The 20,790-nt window shown below is 40.6% G+C and overlaps 1 protein-coding gene across 7 annotated transcripts in view; it reads left to right on the plus strand.

The window, feature by feature from the left end:
* The window catches only part of LOC122564410 (catenin delta-2-like), a 1,204,994-nt gene that overhangs the window by 875,560 nt on the left and 308,644 nt on the right, over positions 1–20,790 (plus strand). For all 7 annotated transcript variants that reach the window (XM_043719228.1, XM_043719230.1, XM_043719231.1 and 4 more), the window contains 3 exons: positions 17,388–17,422; positions 17,890–18,006; positions 18,376–18,560. In XM_043719228.1, coding sequence (XP_043575163.1) covers positions 17,388–17,422; positions 17,890–18,006; positions 18,376–18,560 — 337 coding nt within the window. The remainder of the gene's footprint in view (positions 1–17,387; positions 17,423–17,889; positions 18,007–18,375; positions 18,561–20,790) is intronic.

Raw genomic sequence — 20,790 nt, forward strand, 5'->3', positions numbered from 1 at the left:
TCATACGAGGATAGGTTGAGAGTGCTAGGCCTTTTCTCATTGGAATGGCAAAGGATGAGGGGTGATTTGATGGAGGTTTATAAGATGATCAGGGGAATAGATAGAGTAGACAGTCAGAGACTTTTTCCCTGGGTACAACAGAGTGTTACAAGGGGACATAAATTTAAGGTGAAGGTTGGAAGGTATAGGCGGGATGTCAGGGATAGGTTCTTTACCCAGAGAGTGGTGGGGGCATGGAATGCGCTGCCTTAGGGAGTGGCAGAGTCAGAATCATTGGTGACCTTTAAGCGGCAATTGGATAGGTACATGGATGGGTGCTTAAGCTAGGACAAATGTTCGGCACAACATCGTGGGCCAAAGGGCCTGTTCTGTGCTGTATTGTTCTATGTTCCCCCCCACTCCTGTCCCATTTATCTCTCCACCTCCGAGGCTCCCAGCCTCATTCCTGATGAAGGGCTTTTGCCGAAAACGTCAATTTTCCTGCTCCTTGGATGCTGCCTGACCTGCTGTGCTTTTCCAGCACCACTCTAATCTTGGCTAATCTCCAGCATCTGCAGTACACACTTCTGCCTACCTTGTTTGAACCCAGCAGTCTTAACAAAATGAAGAAAATATATAAATGTAAATGACGAGGATTTATTTCCAGGTCCTTTACAGTCCAGATAAATGCTAGATGCTGTAATGTTCTTGCCTGTGTGTCTAATATTGTTTCAACAGTTTCATGTGTGAAATGCACCATGTCGTAGGAAATTGCAAAGAATTACAGACATTCCCAAGACAATACTGGGGAATTGCTGAGGATTTATTGGACATTTGCAAGGAAATAAAGCCTAAGTATATGTTCAATTTCTGGCAGCGATCGAATTCATTAAAAGCATTAAAGTGACTCATCTGCTACAACATCTACTATATCATCCCCGACTTCACCATACTATCCCTAATTCCATTGTAGCACCCTTTGTTTTTAGAGAGAAGTCATTAACTCCTGAACTCCTAGCTCTACCCAACCTCACTGTTTGACCCTATACCCAATATATTGCCCTGATGTCACTGCATCCGTCAAAGAAAGACAATGGAATTCAATGGACACTTAAATGCTGCAATGTGCTTGTTCACCACAGGCGGGCCATCTAGTGTTCTGTTCACAGAATGCAAGTAGATTTTATGTCATGTTGAATGTCACAGTAATAGTCTCAGCAGAGAATATTTGAACCTTATCCATCTCTTGTACAGTTGGGAACATGTACACAATGGATAAATCAGCCTCTTTTACCAATAGCTGTGAATAAGGGCAAACAAAGTGTTACAGTATCATGGGGGAGTTCAATGAGTTATAAATGGCCTCTGTGGTGATGTTGCTTAGGTCAGACAGCTGCTTAATACACAGTAGGACTTTTAGTGTGAGACTCTGTGATTTCAACACACAACATGGTCTGAAAAGGTCTGCATAGGATCTGTACCGCATCATTTTTGAACATACAAATGCATCCATTGTAACATACTCGATGAGTTAAAGCAAATTTGTTTTGCTCTCCTCTGAGCCCCAAATCCCATGCTAACTTGTTTTTTTTTTATTATGAGCATGCATTTTTGATGAAAACGTTTGTATTCTATGGGACTCTAGATAAAAACTAGATTTCAAAGACTAAACTTAACTCTCTCATTACTGAACTTCTTCACGTAACTTTAGATCTAAATTCCCTGAATGATGCCCAATCCCTTACACCTGTGCAGATACCTCACAGAAGTTGCCTGACACATGAGTAAAATTGAAAGCAGATGATTTACCGTGGTGCAAAATTGAAATAGCCCTGCTTTGGAAAAAAAAATAGTCATAGACTGAATTTACATGCTCCTCTGTATTATCATGATCAATATTTTTATGTTCACGATGTGTGTTTATTTACCACAAGTGTGTCCCAATTAAATAATATCTTTTACATGCTTTCTATGAGGTGTAAGATAAAGAAATTTATTTAGAGCGACAGACTTTTAGAAAGTGAGATTTCAATCACTCATCTCTGTACACTCACTCAAAACTTCGATAAAAATGAGGATAAAGCAACATGATTGCAACTTATAAATTATCTCAGTCTGTTTTGTAGCAGACCTGTTTCCTTAGATGAAGATGGTGAAGTGACATTCTGTAAAGTGAATTATCCTCAATGATTCAATGGTTTTTGGTAGAATTATCTTTATCAACCAGTAGATCCTACTGGCTTTTAAGAATAGACAACAAACATGGTTGTCTTGTCATGTGACTTTCACAGGCTTAGAGTCTTTTATCAAAATGTTGATCTGTCTGTCACCTTATGTTATGAAGAGTTGGAGATCGCCAGTTTCTTGGCCTCTCCATCATTGCAAAGATGGCAGACATGGCTGAGATCCAGAAGTCCTGTCCCTGAACACAACATCTGCAGTCTTAACGGGGTGACAATGAAAGTAGGTCATGCTTCAAACTTGTGCATTTGCTGAAGCAGCTACCAATATAAATCAACCACTGCCTTAACCCATGTCTGATTTTGATGACCTAGCTGTGTAAAACATGATATATGTAGAGTAGACCTATTTGGAACAAGTTTGAACTTTGCAGATTCCTTTGAGAAGTACAGTAACTCTTTTAGATATGGTCCATAACTTTTGGGAGGTCAGGTAGTCCATGGGAGAAGTCAGCTCCTTTTTGAGAGAGACCAGGTGTATCTTTGATTATTATGATGTTAAACTGCCAAATGCAACTGCAAGACCGTCAAGACATTTAAATTTCCTGCTCTTTGAATATTTGGAAGAAAAGCCACTTCTAGTTTCATTTAAAGAGCTGCTTACAATTTTACTCTTCTTCTTTGACACAGGCCTTAAATTTTTAATAGATAGTGCTAGATTTAATTTTCACAACCTTCCATTATCACAGTTGGATGTCTCCCACATTTCAGTTTGATTGACAGCTCCAAGTGGTTAGAGGCTCATTGAGGTTGGTCTGTACATTCAAATATTTATTTTTTATTAGGAATTCAGCAATGCAAGAACGTTTGTTCTTATAGTGGATTGTGTAGTTGAAAGAGTTTACAATGACTGGATTTTTATGAATGAGACTTTTTTAAAAATTCTACAATAGACACTTAGCACTTTATTTTATTTCACATCAATATGGTTTCTGAGGTTTGTCCATGGATAGTCTGAGAGTTACTATAGTAGGCGTAAGGGCAAAGTTTGATATGTGGAGGACATTGGTGGTAATAGAGGGTAACAAGGGTTAATGAAGGATCATAAGTTGTTTCAGGGGCTAAAAAGGACCATTGGATGAGCAGGGTGTGACAGTTAGCATGGAGGTTATGAGGAGCCATGAGTGGGTAGGTGGAGACATGAGGTAGTCTAGATTAGTATTTATGGGCACGGATAACATAGGAGACAAGTCTGGTGAATAGTGGAGGGCAGTTAGATGATATTTTTACAACCTTGACAGTGCCAGTACCCTGAGACAGAGCTTCCACCTAGCCTGCCTCTTCATCTGAATGAATCTGTATTCAGTCTGGGGTTGCCTGGTCTGTCAGAGAACACAGCCATCTGGCTATGAAAATTTCAACTTCCCAAGTCATGATTGCAAAGGTGGGAAATCTTCAAAATTCTAAAAGGCATTAAAGTGGACAAGTCCCCTGGTCTGGATGTGATCTATCCCAGGTTACTGAGGGAAGCGAGAGATAAAATAGCTGGGCCCTTTACAGATATCTTTGCAGCGTCCTTGAATACGGGTGAGGTCCCAGCCGACTGGAGAATTGCTGATGTTGTCCACTTGTTTAAGAAAGGTAGCAGGGATAATCCAGGTACTTATAGACCGGTGAGCCTGACGTCAGTGGAAAGGAAGCTGCTGGAGAAGAAACTGAGGGATAGGATCTATTTACATTTGGAAGAAAATGGGCATATAGGCAGCATGGTTTTGTGCAGGGGTCATGCCTACCAACTTAACGGAATTCTTTGAAGAAGTGACAAAATCAATTGATGAGGGAAGGGCTGTAGATGTCATATTCATGGATTGCACTAGGGCGTTTGAGAAGGTTCTGCATGGTAGGCTGATGAAGAAGGTGAAGGATCCAGGGTGTACTAGCTGGATGGATAGGGAACTGGCTGGGCAACAGGAGACAGAATCGCAATGGAAAGGAGTTTCTCAAAATGGAGAACTATGACCAGTGGTGTTCCACAGGGATCTGTGTTGGGACCAAAGTTGTTTGTGATATACATAAATAATCTGGAGGAAGGTATAGGTGGTTTGATTAGCAAGTTTGCAGATGACACTAAGTTTGGTGGAGTAGCAGGTAGTGAAGGGGACTGTCAGAGAATGCAGCAGAGTATAGATGGATTGGAGAATTGGGCGGAGAAATGGCAGATGGAGTTCAATCCGGCAAATGCGAGGTGATGCATTTTAGAAGATTCAGTTTTAGAGTGAACTATATAGTAAATGGAAAAGCCCTGGGGAATATTGATGTACAGAGAGATCTGAGTGTTCAGGTCCACTATACCCTGTAGGTGGCAACATAGGTCAATAGAGTGGTCAGGAAGGTATATGCTTTCCTTCACTGGATGGGGTATTGAGTATAAATGTTGGCAGATCATGTTACAGTTTTATAGGACTTTAGGTCGACCACATTTGAAAGACTGTGTACCGTTCTGGTCGCCACATTACCAGAAGAATGTGGATGCTTTGGAGATGGTGTAGAGAAGGTTCGCCAGGATGTTGCCTGGTATGGAGGGCCCTAGCTATGAGGAGAGGTTGAGTAGATTAGGATTATTTTCATTGGAAAGAAGGAGGTTGAGAGGGGATTGAGGCGTACAAAATCATGAGAGGTATGGACAGGGTGGATAGCAAGATGTTTTTCCGCAGAGTGGGGGACTCAATTACTAGGGGTCATGAGTTAAAAGTGAGAGGGGAAATGTTTAAGGGAAATAAGCATGGAAAATTCTTTATGCAGGGAGGGGTGTCTGGAATGCCTTGTCAGCGGAGGTGGTAAAGACAGGCATGATAGTGTCATTTAAGATGTATCTAGACAGATACATGAATGGACACGGAGCAGAGGGATACAGATCCTTGGAAAATAGGCAACAGGTTTAGATAGAGGATTTGGATTGGCGCAGGCTTGGAGGGCCGAAGGGACTGTTCCCGTGCTGTAATTTTCTTTGTTCTTTGCGCTCTGACCCAGGAGAGAAAATTCAGACCTTCCTTTGTGTTTGAACTATCCGTTTGATTTGGAATTATCATTTTGAATTAGTTTCGAGAAAGACATTGAAACTATTGACAGTCCAGTGTGTTCCTTCTGTTCCTTTGTTAGAGAGGTGCGTAGTTCCATGATTCAAGTATCTGAGGTGACTGGGTGACCATTGTTTGCAGTGTTTTGTTCAGTTTTAAAAATCTAAAGTACTGTATAAAATACAAAGTCCAAACATATTGGAACATGAAATGATACATAGAAGATCTGCCAGAGCATTTATAACTTTGAAACATTTGTAAGGCTGAAAAAGCTAATGTGTGCACTTTGCAGCAGTTGCAGTTTTGGGAAGGTTGAGAGGTTTTTAAATTTGCTACAAAGTTACCAGAGTACTTCTCCAAGAAAGTGATTTAAAAATAGCATTTTAGAAATGAACGGCATCCTTTCAACCAGCAATGGGTAGCCAAACCTTTTTCGAACAGGCCCACTCTTTGCTTTTTCAGATGACCAGAATTCTGTAACAATGCTGCTGGGCAACCAAGAGCCAGAAATTTGGGTTTTATGAGTTTGCTTTGTTCCCATTTTGAGAGCTTGGGTTGTCACCTGTACACCACCTGAAGGGGAAGACTGCCATTCACCTCATGCCACGGCCTGCAGTGCATGCGAAGTAGGGGATTCCAGGAACATAATGCAGCAACGACTGAGGAAAATGACACATGTCCAAGTTTTGTGAAATTTGAAACTGCCTGACATTTCTTATACATTGCTGATTTCAGTTGTTAGTGGATCTAATTCATTCAGAAAGCCAAGTGAAATCCAAGCATCCAGCAGATTTCCCTCCTTTTGTAGTCCAGGTTGTTCAAAATTAATCATCTAGAAATTTAAAAATTGTTTAAATTTGGTATTAAGCCTTTCTGAATCCTAGCTGCCACTTGCGTTGCAATGTGGCATTCAGACAGTGTCAGCTGGTGTTAATCTCCTGCAAGATTCTATCTCTTTACCAAATATGTCATCAGACTTTTCAGTTTCTGATTGATACCTGGTAATTTTTTACTGAACAGAAGAACTGCAGCAGAAATATAGATAACGGAAACTTTAAAGAGAATGTGCAAGGGGAACATAGGAAGTATAAAGGGAAGAAGTTTAATTACCTTCTTGAAGAATTGTGTCAAGTCATGTATGGCACCCATTATAGGCTCAGCTGCATGAATGCTTTCAACTCCTTTTAAGCCATCAGTTTGTAACTAGGAGAATGAATTGGTTATTTGTGTAAAAAGTGGACCCGCTAAATGTTGGCCTGGTTTTGAATTTGATTCATTTGTGTACTGTTACCTTGGTTACTTTTACGGAATTGACCTTTCGCTTGATGAATCTACCGCATCAAGCACAGTTCAGGATGCAGCCAAGATAAATGGGATTTTTTACTCAAGGTGAAAACTTATTTCCTGAGAATTTTTTTTTAAAATGACATTTGCACCTGCATGTTCAAAAGTCTGGAACTTTATTAATAAAAGATTTCTTTGTTCTCAATGGTTGCACATCTTTCTGTCGAAAGCCCTTCTCTTGTTTGCAAAGACAGTGAACGACTTTGCATGAATTCACAGTCAATCAACCACCAGCCTCTGTGATATCAGACTAATTTCAATTGGAGCGGGACTGTAAAGCTGAAAACTTCCTTGTTTTTTCAAAGAAATTGAAATAATTATGGAATTTATCTAAGTATGAACGTGAATTTTACTAGAGAAGCTGCCCAGAGTAGTTGATGTCACGCTCGTAAATGCATTTAAGGCAAAGCAAGATAAGCACATGAAGGAGAAATTAATAGAAAGCTCTGTTAATGGGGTTAGATTAAAACAGGGTGAAAATAGGCTTGTGTGGAACATAATCGCAAGCGTGGACCAGTTATAATAATTGGCCTGCTTCAGTGTTGTGATGACTTTGCAAAGATGGGATTGTTCCCTTCCTAATAGAGTTTGATAATGATGTTTAGAATCAAGAAGAATTTTGATAGCATTGAGGAGAAAATGACCTGTCGGATAGAAAAGTCAGTAAGCAGACATCAGTATAAGGTTATTCACGAAAGAGCTGGAGAGGCAACAAGTTGTCTCAGAGCAAAGAACAATACAGCACAGGAACAGGCCCTTCGGCCCTCTAAGCCTGCGTCAACATATTCTGCCCTTCCATATTAAAATTGTCTTCACTTACAGGATCCATACCCCTCTATTCCCTTCTTATTCATATTTCATTCAGGTGTTTCTTGAATGCTACTGTTGTGTCTGCTTCTACAACCTCCTCTGGCAATGTGTTCCAGGCACTCACCACCCTTTGTGTGAAAAACATGCCTTGCACATCTCTTTTAAATCCGCCCCCCCCCCACCCCCACACATCTTGAACCTGTGTTCCTTAGTAATTGATCCTTCCACCCTGGGAAAAAGCCTCATATTTTCCGCTCTATCCATGCCATTCATAATCTTATAAACTTCTTACAGGTCACCTCTCAACCTCCTCTGTTCCAGTCTATCCAACCTTACTTCATTGCTAAAATCCTCCATACCAGGCAACATCATGGTAAATCTTTTCAGTGTCCTCTCCAAAGCATCCACATTCTTCTGGTGGTGTGGTGACCAGAACTGTATGCAATATTCCAAATGTGGCCTAACTAAAGTTCTATAAATCTGCAGCATAATTTGTCCATCTTTCTACTCAGTCCCCTTTCAATGAAGGCAAGCATGCCTCGCCCTATTTTACAACCTTATCTACCGGTGCTGCCACCTTCAGTGATCTGTGAACCTGCACACCCAGATCCCCCTGCATATCAATACTCCTAAGGGTTCTGCTATCATTGTATAATTTTCACATGTATTTGACCTTCCAAAATACATCACCTCACATTTGTCCCAATTAAACTCTATCTGCCATTTTTCTGCCCATGCTGACAATCCTCCTCACTATCTGCAACTCCACCAATCTTTGTTTCGTCCACAAACGTATTAAATAGACCAGCCAATGTTTCCTCCAAATCAGTTATGTAGATAATGAATAGCAGAGGTCCCAGCACTGATCCCTGTGGAGCACCACAAGTCACAGTCTTTCATTCCTAAAAGCCTCCTTTAGCCGGTACCCACTGTCTCCTATGACTCATCCAGTTCTGTATCCATCTTGCCAGCTCACCCCGATACCATGTGACTTCACCTTTTGTGTCAGTATGCCATGAGGGAACTTGTCAAAGGCTATGCTGAAGTCCATGTAAACAACAACAACCACTTCTTCCTCATCAATCATCCTCACTATATCCCCAACAAACTCAATCAAGTTAGTGAGACACGACCTCCCTTGCACAAACCTTTTGAACTATAACCAGTTACGATGATCTCGAATGCACTGCCAGCAGAAGTAACAGTAACCTTAAAAAGGCAAAATTTCCAGAATGATAGGGAAAGTGGGACTAAATGGATAGCTCTTTTGAAGAGCCATCACATACAATGGGCCTCCTTTCAATTACAAAAGGAGCCTGGAGAACCTAAACAGGGAGTCCACAAAATACTTCATTGTGCATTGCACATAATTTTAAGCAAAATTTTCATTAGTACTCTCACACAACTCTAGAGCAGGCCTTCTGGCTCAAAGATATGGACACTGCCACAATATCACAACAGCACTTCATTCTGTGTTGCATGCTTATGGGGGTTACAACAAAAGTGAGATGAAGATATGCTCAGCAGATTAAACAGAACTTGCTCCTTACATGCAGAGTTTGGTACAGTAGTGTACACTGAGAAAATTATGACAACTAGCAGTAGTTCTCAAGAGATTGCAGGTATCAGTCTCTGTTAAAAAGAGACACCTGCTTATATAGCCTGAGCAGCACAATTCCACATCATTGCAGGCTCCATGAATTACCACAACCAATCTAGTGGTTAAACCCATGCTGTTGGTATCTTTCTACACCACACCGAAGAAGTACTGTGTCTTTTTCTTCCATGCCTAACTGCACCATTACTTCTGTAGAATTGACAGAGCAGGCCAGATGGCGATCATTTCTTTGGATGTTGATAATAGGCCTTCTAAGCACTTGGCTGGAGATCCGGACCTTCTCATTTTGACTAACGACATAGTTGAGAACTCATTCCAACTGCTGTAGGCAGCCATCCAACTTCAACCTGCAGCTGTCTGATTCGATATTGTACCGATGTCCTGATAACCAGGCTTTGCCACTGCCAGAGGTGTTTCCAGTTTAACTTTATATGCTAGAGTCATTGCAATGACTGCATTTAACCACATTTTGTACAGTTAAATTATGAAATGTGCATTGGTGAACCTACTTGAGAGAACAGGCTGTTTGTTACCAGATACAGTGACCTTTGGCCTCTTCTTCAAAACCCAAAGCCATGAACATGTCATCAGGAGTAATACGGGAGCTGAGGATAAGCGGGTGTACTCACCTTGGTATGTTTCTAAAATATTATCTACAGTCATTAAAATGTGTGATCTGAGAAGAATACCACATCTCCTTACTATGTTGTCCTAAAATGATTTACTGCCTTGAAATCACACACATCTTTTGCAATGCTTTTTCTCTTACAGGGTCGAGCAGTTGTTGCATCATGCTTGTATCTACACCAGTTTCTGTGGTTTTATTTTGCCTCACCTTGTGGCCTTTATGTTCATTGTCAATTCAACTCTTGAGCTGATGTTTGCCAAATGGAACATAATGGGAAAAGCATACTTTTGTGGATGGACCTCTTGCTCATTGTAGGATTTATTTATTTATTTATTGTCACACGTACTGAAAGCTTTGTTTATGAGCAGCACAGGCAGATCATAGTAAGCAAGGATGTACAGATCAAAATGCTTAGACGGAGGCGTACAGGTTACATTGCACAGGGCGTGCACTAGGAGACATCAACTTTAGCAGGATCAGCATTATTTGAGTCCATTCATCAGTCTAATAACACCCAGGAAGAAGCTGTTCCTGAACCTGCTAGTGCATATGTTCAGCTTCTGTATCTTCAGAAGAGGTTGGAGGAGATCATTAGCAGGGTGCGAGGGCTCTTTGATGATGTTGTCAGCCTTTCCATGGCAGCGAGCCATGAACAGAATGATGGACAAGTATTTACAAATATAACCACTGATTCTGCAGATCAAGTTGAGGGAAATGCATTTGCACCTCAGAGCACTGATTGCCACATAACTTAAATCTGACTTGAGGGTTTTGATCAATGTGTGTTCCACTACAGTGCACGCTGTATTGACCAGCTGATCTACAGACCATGGCATTGATCTGACCATATTCACCCAAATCTTTGGCAGAGCTTGGCACACTTTGAAATCACTCTATGAAATGCAGCCACATCAGATCCGAATCCCAAGGCTTGCTTTCAGAAGGAATACTGGATGTGAGAGTTCAGTTGTCAGTCCACTAGTACTTGCCTGTGCTCATTCATTTTCTGTCATCCATGTGTTCTCCCTTCTACAACAAATTGCATTTAAATAGTGCATTTCATGTATAAAATGTTCTAAAATGCTTCACACGAATGTTGTCAAATGAAGATTTGACACCAAGTCACATAAGATATTCAGGTTGGAAAGAGGTAGGTTCAAGAAGTATCTTAAAATTAGGTCAGGAGTCAGGCCTAAAGATATGACTATCAATAATATATCAATGAACATCAGAGGTGCGCAGGTAAGCAGAAATTTCTGAGGGTTGGAGCTGAGGGAAATTAAAGTGATAGGGCTGGGCAAAGCCGTGGAAAATTTTAAATTGCTACATGTCACTGTTGAAGTGTCGAATACTGGGAAATGGTAGGCATAAGCCAGGCAATCACCTCAGCAGATTGGTTATAATGAATACCAATATGATCAGCTAAATGATGTATTTTACAATGCTGTCAAAGTGAGAAATATCCTCGGGCAGAACACAGCAGGATAATGTGTGTTATTCTATTGATGTTGTTATGTATATCTGTGTTTCGAAAAATCTGTGTGAATAAATCTCCATATAGGCTAGAACCTCCAACACTTGTTTACTTAGATTCTCCCTCATGTCTTGACCCTTAATTTTTAAGTTGTTTATCTCATTGTGTGTTAATTGGTGCATTTTGGATTAGAATCAGAGATTTAAATCACAGAAGGAGGGTATTTGGCCTGTTGAAATCTGCATCGAATGTTTCCCTTTATTACATATCCCTTCACACTGGTTTTCTTGAAGTATTTCTTTTAAAAAATAACCTTAAATGCAAGTAGCTAAGGTAGTGGCAGAATCACTGATGTACCCAACCTGTACTTAATGTGAATCTGTGGACATGCAGAATGCAGATAAATTATGTTGCATTGAGACTGGTTGTTCTGGCTCACAAGATTTACATGTAACATTATAATTGTAACTGTGTATTCCTGGTCACCTATGGGAACATAAATGTACCCAGCTGAATGGTTGCTTAAGCATTGCCTAAATGGACTTTGTGACTTTGGATTATGGTTGGAATTAACTGTTGCTTTGACTCAATGTAAGCCCATTAACCAGTGCAAGCAAAACAAAAATACACTAAACTTCCTGAGTTTGGAAAATCCCTTTCTCATGTTTTATCATCACTCATGTATGTGTGAAATAGTATTAACTGATTGCAATTACTACAACCAGGAATTGGGCACGTATCCAACTGCTCTGAATAAGGCCTTGTCTGCTTTACAAGACTATCATCTCGCGGTGAAAGGAATTAGCCCTCACCACCCTTTTGTCTCAGTCTGTTATGGACTTACTGGGAAGAGAGAGGCGGCCGTGATGTCGTCAACAACTACAGTAATTGATATATCCCGCCAAGACAGAATAGTAGAAGGTGAACTAAATACCTTAGTCCTTCTACATCCAGCAGTTCCTATGTTCTGCATCTTCCCTGCGGTTATAACACTATATACTTCACTCTGTTCTGTTACATGATGCACTTATGATACAATCTGCCTGTAGAGCATGCAAAATACTTTCCACTGTATCTCAGTATAATTGGCAGCGATAAACCAAATCAAATTTTAAAAATCAAATGTTCGTACCTCCTTAGCCAATGTCAATGGAGAAGGCTTCTCTCTGACCTCATGTAAACCAGCACAAAGAAACAGAAAACAATCATGTAATGTAGCCTCTCACAGGAAATCTCAAACCATTTATCTGAATTTCTTACCTGTGCATTGCCAGAAACTGTTATGGTATTCAAATGAGTTGAACATTTAAATGTGACACCAGCTTTGGTTCTCCATGTACTACCAATGGCCTCTGTAATGTCAGGTCACTCCTTCAGTGCACCTCGCCATTTCAGAGCGATATCTGCAAACATTTAGGGTAGGTTGCTTCAGGAAAATAGAAGTGACAACTTGGATCAAAAGGACTAATTCATTTACAGTCCTTTTAAAGCAAATTTCATCGAATTGTCTTCTGATGGTCAGGAATACTTGATGTTTCCTTTTATCCTTTATCACTTACCCACTCCACACCCAAACTTACATTATTTCTGTTCCAAAACGTTCCAGAAAAGTCCTGAAATTATGTCACAACCAACTTGGATAGTGCATTGGAAATCAAGCCTCCATATTCCTGGAATCATCACAAATGTGCAAATTTATTCAAACTATGCAAAATCTCTAACTACCTGACTACCAAACCCAGGTAAAAAGAAAACATTCATTATGTCTCCATACTTAACAAGAAAGCAGCTATTTATTGCAAACTGGTCATTTTTAACTGATGACAACTGCAAATTACTAATTTAAAGCTCACAATATCTTAAATTCTGTCCCTTTTAAAAATTAACATATGGACTCAAACATAAAATGACACAAATATCGGGGCTGGGAAAGGAACAAAAGGAAATCAGTAACACACAGTTCTGTCACCAGACTCTGTTTGCAGGCTGCGATGGTTTTCTTCAATACCTGTCAGTCACCTTTCAGCTTAGTGAGGAGAACGAGGGGGCCGAATGGCTTGTTGAGGTTATTATATCCAATTGTTTACAGCTCTTTTGAGCATCTCTACAATGTTTGGTCATGCAGTGTGAACCTTCAATACAAATTCGTACGCTATCCTCAGCTTGGAAATTTTTCATTCTGCTCGGTTTGAGTTCCATCTAAAAGGAGTTATAGAGTCATAGAGATGTACAGCATGGAAACAGAACCTTTGGTCCAACTAGATATCCTAAATAAATCCAGTCCTATTTGCCAGCATTTGGCCCATATCTATCTAAACCTTGCCTATTTATGTATCCATCCAGATGCCTTTTAAATGTTGTAATTGTGCCAGCCTCCACCACTTCCTCTGGCAGTTCACTCCATATATGCACCACCCTCTGCGTGAAAAAGTTGCCCTTTAGATCCCTTTTAAATCTTTTCTCCTCTCCTTAAGCCTATGCCCTCTAAATTTGGACTCCCCTACCCTGGGGAACAGACCTTGACTATTCACCCTATCCATACCCTTATGATTTTATAAGCCTCAATAAGATCACCCTTCAGCCTCTGATGCTGCAGGGAAAATAGCCCCAGCTTATTCAGCCTCTCCCTATAGCTCAAACTTTCTAACCCCATTACCATCTTTGGAAATCTTTTCTGAACCCTTTCAAGTTTCATAACATCTTTCCTATACAAGGAGACCAGAATTTTCGCAGAATTCTAAAAGTGGTCTAACCAATGTCCTGTACAGCTGCAACATGACCTCCCAACTCCTGTACGCAATGCACTGATCAATAAAGGCAAGCATTCCAAACTCCTCCTTCACTAGCCTGTCTACCTGTGACTCCACTTTCAAGGAACTATGAATCTGCACTCCAAGGTTTCTTTGTTCAGTAACACTCCCCAGGACCTTAGCATTAAGTGTATATGTCCTGCCTTGATTTGCTTTCCAAAATTGCAGGTCCTCACATTTATTGAAATTAAACTCTATCTGGCACTCCTCTGCCTATCTTATTGTGGTCCTGTTGCACTCTGAGGTAGCCTTCTTCGCTGTCCACTATACCACCAATTTTATTGCAAACTTACCAACCATACCTGCTATATTCACATCCAAATCATTGATATAAATGACAAAAAGCAATGGACCTACTTTGCTGTATAGTTACTTTATAGGGCAAATCATTCAGCTCAGGCAAATCTTTCACAGTCACTTAGTCAAGCCCTTCATGAAGTTTGACTTAAAATCCTTATTGTAATTTGGTGCTTGCGTAAGAGAAGGAAAGAGGTATCTGCTACGCTTTTAATCTGTAGATTTGAAAAATATTGATGCCCAATATGAGAGTCAGGCAACCTGTACTTATTATCATCAATTTTCAATGTTGCAACATCTCTTTAGTGTGCTAGTATACTGCGAGTCTGATCTTTTAGTACACAATGAGAGCTGAATGAACATCCGTGTTGATGTGTAATCCGTGTTGTTATTAATGCACCATTTTAGCTTCTCTGACAATTCATCAATTTCTGTACAAACCTATATAGCCTTGGAATACGAATTTTTACTTTGCCCAACAGAAATCAACAAAATCGTCAGATTTCTCAACAGAATCTGCTGCTTATATAATGCTGATGAAGTCGATGGTATATAGAGTTTTGAACTTCACATGATCTAGAACACTCTTTCAACAGCAATGCTTGTGTAAATTGAAGATTTGACACAAGTTTCAGTTCTTTGTCATCCACTATGATTACAGTTTCTCTGTTCAGATTATGAGCTTATCAGTGGTCCCTGTGAAGGTTTCTGAATATGGCAGGGTTAACCAGAAAAGACACAGACAAAGACACGTTCTTGAATCATTTGAACATTAGAGTCCCTGACATGTTCACATTTATCAAGCATGGCTGTCACCATACGAATTGGTCACAAATATGTCACTTAAGTATGCCAACTTTGTTTTGCAGTCTAGTCCCAGCAGTTTAAAGGCTGTGTTGATTTCCAGTCAGGTTTTCAAGGTCTTCAGCAAAGTCAGGCCTTCAGGGAGGTTCAATCAGCTAAAATTGAGACTTCAAGCAGGTTCATTCAGATAGCTTCGTCAACAACTGTGTAAAGTGGCAAATTTCATTAGCACAGAGGCACATGCTGTAAGTGCTATAGACTGCATTCTCTGCTGGACATTTATATCCAGGATAACTGCAACATTAAGCACTCCTTTCAGACTGTATTGAGACAAAGCATGTAACTTCAAATTCAATCTACACTGATGAAATGAAACACAGTAGGATTGCTAGGTTCTCTAAAATAGGATCATTTGATTGACCTCAAAGGATAAAATTGCAGATAGTCTGTCGATCAAAGACAGTGAGACAATTCCCAACATTACTGCAATATAAGTGCATCATAATAAGAAAATATGGAAGCAAGCAATGGCAAAGGGGCACTGATAAGTGAAAACATCCAGGAGAGAAATACTTGCCATCACTGTCAGACAATGGATGAACCGACAGAATGAATGGGTCATCACCTGGTGAATTTGCCTGGCTTTCATTCCATTTAAGTGGAATATTTACCCCTCCTGTAATCATAAATGCTGAAAGTTGTTTGCATTTGAAGAGAAATTAGCAGAACTGACCGTGCAGAAACTGGCAACTCTGGGAGTGAAGAAGAGATGGTTCCAGTATGGGACAGTGTACAGGATTAGAAAGGAAGCTCAGTTCTATGTGCAGTGGGTTCTGGGAGAGCAGTGTTGTACAGCATGACAGCCCATGACACAGGATTGTGTTGAAATGTTTTTAATGAGTAAAAATAACATAATGGAAATGATAACCAAAGAGATGTACAACTGGCTGACAATTTATACAAAATCATGCTACCCCCACAAAAGAGTGATCCAAAAGCTTTATTTCTGTTGTATAGAAGATATCACGTTTGGCACTAAATACAAAGATTCTCATCTGTTCAAACCCGGGCAGAAATATCACAGAAGCTTCTATATCCCCATGTGAGGCAAGATGTTCTGAGAAGTACTTGAACCGGACTCGAAATATTAACTCTTTCTCTCTCCACAGATGCTGTCAGACCTGCTGAGTTTCTCCAACATTCTGTCTTTATTTACGTGAGGGCAAGATGTGTGTTCCCATTTTGAGGGCTTTTGTGGTGCAGTGGTAGTGACTCTTATCTCTAGGCCAGGAGGCCTGGGTTCAAGTTCCACCTACTCCAGAGATGTGACAATACATTGTTGAAACAAGTTGATTTAAAAGAAACCCTGAGAGTGATCCAGGAGGACTTGTGGATAATTCTTTTTAAATATCTCTGTATTCACGGTTAGTTTGTTTCTTTTTTGAAGAGAGATGAACACTCATAACGGTGATTAAAGAGGCTTCCTCATTATTTTCTTGAAGCAAACAAAAAGCAATGCCTCAGTACGTTTATCCAGCAAACAGCTGAGCACTGTGGACTCGGAAGTTGATTCGCAGTTTGCAATGAGTTTTCAGTTTTGTGAATGAGCAGGTTGGATCATGGGGTGTTACAATAGAGATTGGAGAGGATGAAGCAGACTTGGCTTCCTGCATCCAGTATAAACATCCTGCAAACTCTGCTGGAGTTATGCACAGTGCATGAAGACCAGATTAGGTTAGGCCGCAATGTCTTTGCAGTCACACAGCCATCTAACACTCACCTGGCAAGCAGGTCAGCATACTGTGGGGTACATGGTACTCACTGGAATATCTATAGCAGCCTACAGGAAGAGGGATGGAGAAAGTTAGAACATCTAAAATAAAATAAAATCCAGATTAATTCTCAATCAGTTTTAAATCAATTTTAAATTCTCAAATCTATTTTCACATCTTTCTGTGGCTTCACCAAACCTCCTCCTGTACTAGGAGCTGCCAGGATCTCAGTGCTGCACTCGTTCTGACCTCCTATACATCCATGTTTTTCATGTTCCACCGTAGGCAGCTGTGCCTTTAGCAGCCACCAGGCTCAGCTCTGAAAGTCTCTCCCTAAACCTCTTTGTCTCTGTACATCCTCGTCATCCTTTAATATGCTCCTTAAAACTACCTCTGACCAAGTTGCTAAATTTCTATACGTTAAATTTCGTCAAATCACATATCTTAGGACCTTGCACTACATTAAGATACGATTCAAATCTAAGTTGTTGTAGTACTATGTCCATGGCTGTGCTATTTATATTGAAGGATGTTACATGACATAACAATTCACACATGATGGATTACATATTTTTTCTCTTTTTATATTTGCAGTTCGACAGAGGATTCCTTTCGCTGGCACATACAAGGTAAATTCACTTCTTTTTAATATTCTTCCCTTGAAGGGGTTAAATGTTGAAAAACTGCCTGCCGTATCCACCCCAACCCCCAATGGATGGCAATTATAAAATGTGAAGTGTTTTCTTGCATTCCTTCATACCTCAATACAGATTAGCTACCCAAGGTTAGCTTGGAGCTAACGGAGATTGTCTGCTTGTAAGGGGAAACGGAACATTGCAGCCTCTTGCACTGGGACTCTGCCACTGGCAGCTTCTCAAATCACGACTGACAAAACTGGCACTAATTGGGCACCAGTGCCAACTAATGATGTGCCTGGGTGCCATTTATTTTAAATGGAAGGATAAATACTGCAGTAATTTCTAGGAGACAAAAGGAGGAATTCTTTCAACTTTCTTCAGAGTTGGTTAGACCAAGTGTATATTAATCACCCTCCTGTTCTCTACTTTCTTTTGAATCATACACATGCATACCTCAGATGCACAGAAAAGTGCGGACGATGAAATTGCCAGTGGCTTGGAGCTAGTGGACTCCTGTTTGAGGTCCCTTCAAGAGTCCGGAATACTGGACCACCACGAATACTCTTCAACTGAAAGTAAGAGTAGTTTGGTTTAATATTTAGCTTATTACTGTTCTGAAGAAGGGCCACTGGACCCGAAACTTTAATTCTGAATTCTCTCTACAGATGCTACCAGACCTGCTAAACTTGTCCAGCAATTACATTTTGTTTCTGATTTCCAGTACCCATGGTTCTTTCATTTTGTTTAGCTTATTGCTGTCTGGCTAGTTGAATAAACTGCTCATCATCGGCTCATTCACTTAGGGAACTTCTGTGGTCACATTCCTGAAAGGCCACAGCTTCAAATTATATTGGCTAAACAAAAGGTTTATTAACTAATAAACACTTTTTCTGCTTCAGTGACAAATCTGTTGACTGTGTGTTCTCAAATAATTCTTTGAACAGGGTCCAACCCTCTCTCCCAGAGTGCCTCACATATTAATGCCAATCCAGAAGGCTCCTACCAGTACTCCGGCAGTTACCATAGCAACCAGACCCTCTCCCGAGGTGACTCAACCACATCGCAGCTCTCTGGGAGGACCTCCAGTGGTCAGATTGGAGCAGGTGTCGGTGTTCATAACTACAGTCAGGTACACAATATAAGTCTATAAGGAGAATGAGCATTTCAAAAGAAAGCACAAGAGGAAGAAAGAACTTGCATTTGTATGACGCCTTTCACAACCTCAGTACATCCCAAATTACTTTACACTTCCAAAGCACTTCATGATTTGTTTGTCCTCCTGTATAATAGAAGTGTGGAGGCTAATTTGTGCACACTAGTTCCCACAAACAGCATTGAAATCAATGACTCAAGAATATGTTTTGGTGGTGTTGCTTAAGGAATAAATAACTCTTTTGCTTTTCTTCAAAACAGTAACATAGGATTTTTTTTGTCTGAGAGAGCAGGCTAGATCTCATTCTAAATCTCAAACACCATGGCATGTCTAACAGTGTTGGTCTCCATCAGTCCTCCACCAGAATCCCACCCTAGACCTGGGTAGAAATTATTGGAGTGGAACATAGACCCAATGCCTTCAGACCAAGATGCAAGAGCCACAGCAGACAACTGGGCAGTTGAGGCATTCACACCTCCTGTTCATAACTCTTGCAGCTTTAAATGGCTTACTGTTTAACATCTTAGAAGTTGTAGGGCTATTAATTCTTCTTAGGTATATTCTGAGAGACATATAAGTGCTACCACGGGCCAGCACTTAATGTCCATCCTTAATTGCCCTTGTGGTGGTGAGCTGCCTTCTTGAATTGCTGCAATCTCCATTGTGTGAGTACAATCATATTGCTGTTGGATAGACTTTTTAATAGCAGGTTGATGCAACTGTGTGACTTATTTGGAGGGCATTTAAGCATCAACTGTATTGTTGTGAACACTATAAGGATGGCAGATTTCTTTCTATAAACCAATTAGTTGAAACCTCTAGATTGCTGGTCCAGTCACTGTGCTAAGTGTCCCATATAGCCTTCTGAACTAAATTTAATCATTTATTGTTACATGTATTCAACATAAAATACAATGAAAAGTTTATAACGTCACCATGCATTGGCACCATTCTCATGAACTTAAAATAAATAAAAAACAAAGGAAGATAACTTAGAGAGTTCTGCTTCCAATTGATCCAATGAGCCAAAGTCTTTCTGATATTTTCACAATTTATAAGCAAAAGTGCTAAAAGGGAACTTCAAAAAAATTTGGTTTTACTGCCAATGATTTTTCTGCCTGGTCACTTAGGCGATCAACCTTTAATTGTTGGAGATGCCAGGGTAACGAACCCCAGAGGATTGTCTTTGCAATAGCTGATATAAATCAGCATGTACTGAGAACAGTATACGCATTATTCTATCTAACCCGAAAGGGAATATACAGAGCCCAGGATCCAGAATATGATTGAAATTTCCAGCAGACTGGCCAAAATGTCACAGTGAGCAATAAGTTTGCAAATATGACATTATCGCAGGATACTAGAAAACTCTCCCAAGAAAGCTTTTCGTTCTCTCCTGCTCAAGTATTTATCTCCTTCAAGAGGTCTGCAGCACTTCAACATTTTCCTCTTCCTCTTCCCATCTTCCTTTGCCCCAACATTTTCCTCTGTGCCTTCTTCAATCCAGGCCCTTAGCTTTGGAGTTCCGCCTTAAATCTCTCCACTTCTCTGTCTTTTTAGATTCTCCTTAAAACTTGCCTTATTTCCTTGTTTAGTGGAGAAAGTGAGGTCTGCAGATGCTGGAGATCAAAGTTGAAACTTTATTGCTGGAACAGCACAGCAGGTCAGGCAGCATCCAGGGAACAGGAGATTCGACGTTTCGGGCACAGGCCCTTCTTCAGGAATGAGCAGAGAGTGTTCAGCAGGAGAAGATAAAAGGTAGGGAGGAGGGACTTGGAGGAGGGGAGTTGGAAATGTGATAGGTGGAAAGAGGTCAAGGTGAGGGTGATAGGTCGGAGTAGGGTGGAGGCGGAGAGGTCAAGAAGAAGACTGCAGGTCAGGAAGGCGGTGCCGGGCGGAAAGGTGGTAATATATTGAAGTGACGTTTGTGGGAAGGGGTTGGTCTTGCACAAGGTGACTTACTTGCCGATTTACTTCCTCCAACCTCAGTATCCAAGGCCTCAGGCACACCTTCCAGGTGAAGCAGCAGCTTACCTGCACTTCTCTCAACTCATTTATTTCATTCACTGCTCAGAATGTGGTCTCCTGTATATCGGGGGAGATGAAACACAGATTTGATGACCGCTTTGCTGAACACCTACACTCTGTCTGTAAAACATGACCCAGAGTTTCCCACTGCCTCCACTTCAACACACCACTGTGTTCC

The sequence above is a fragment of the Chiloscyllium plagiosum genome, chromosome 29 (assembly GCF_004010195.1).
Source record: "Chiloscyllium plagiosum isolate BGI_BamShark_2017 chromosome 29, ASM401019v2, whole genome shotgun sequence".
Taxonomy (NCBI): Eukaryota; Metazoa; Chordata; class Chondrichthyes; order Orectolobiformes; family Hemiscylliidae; genus Chiloscyllium; species Chiloscyllium plagiosum.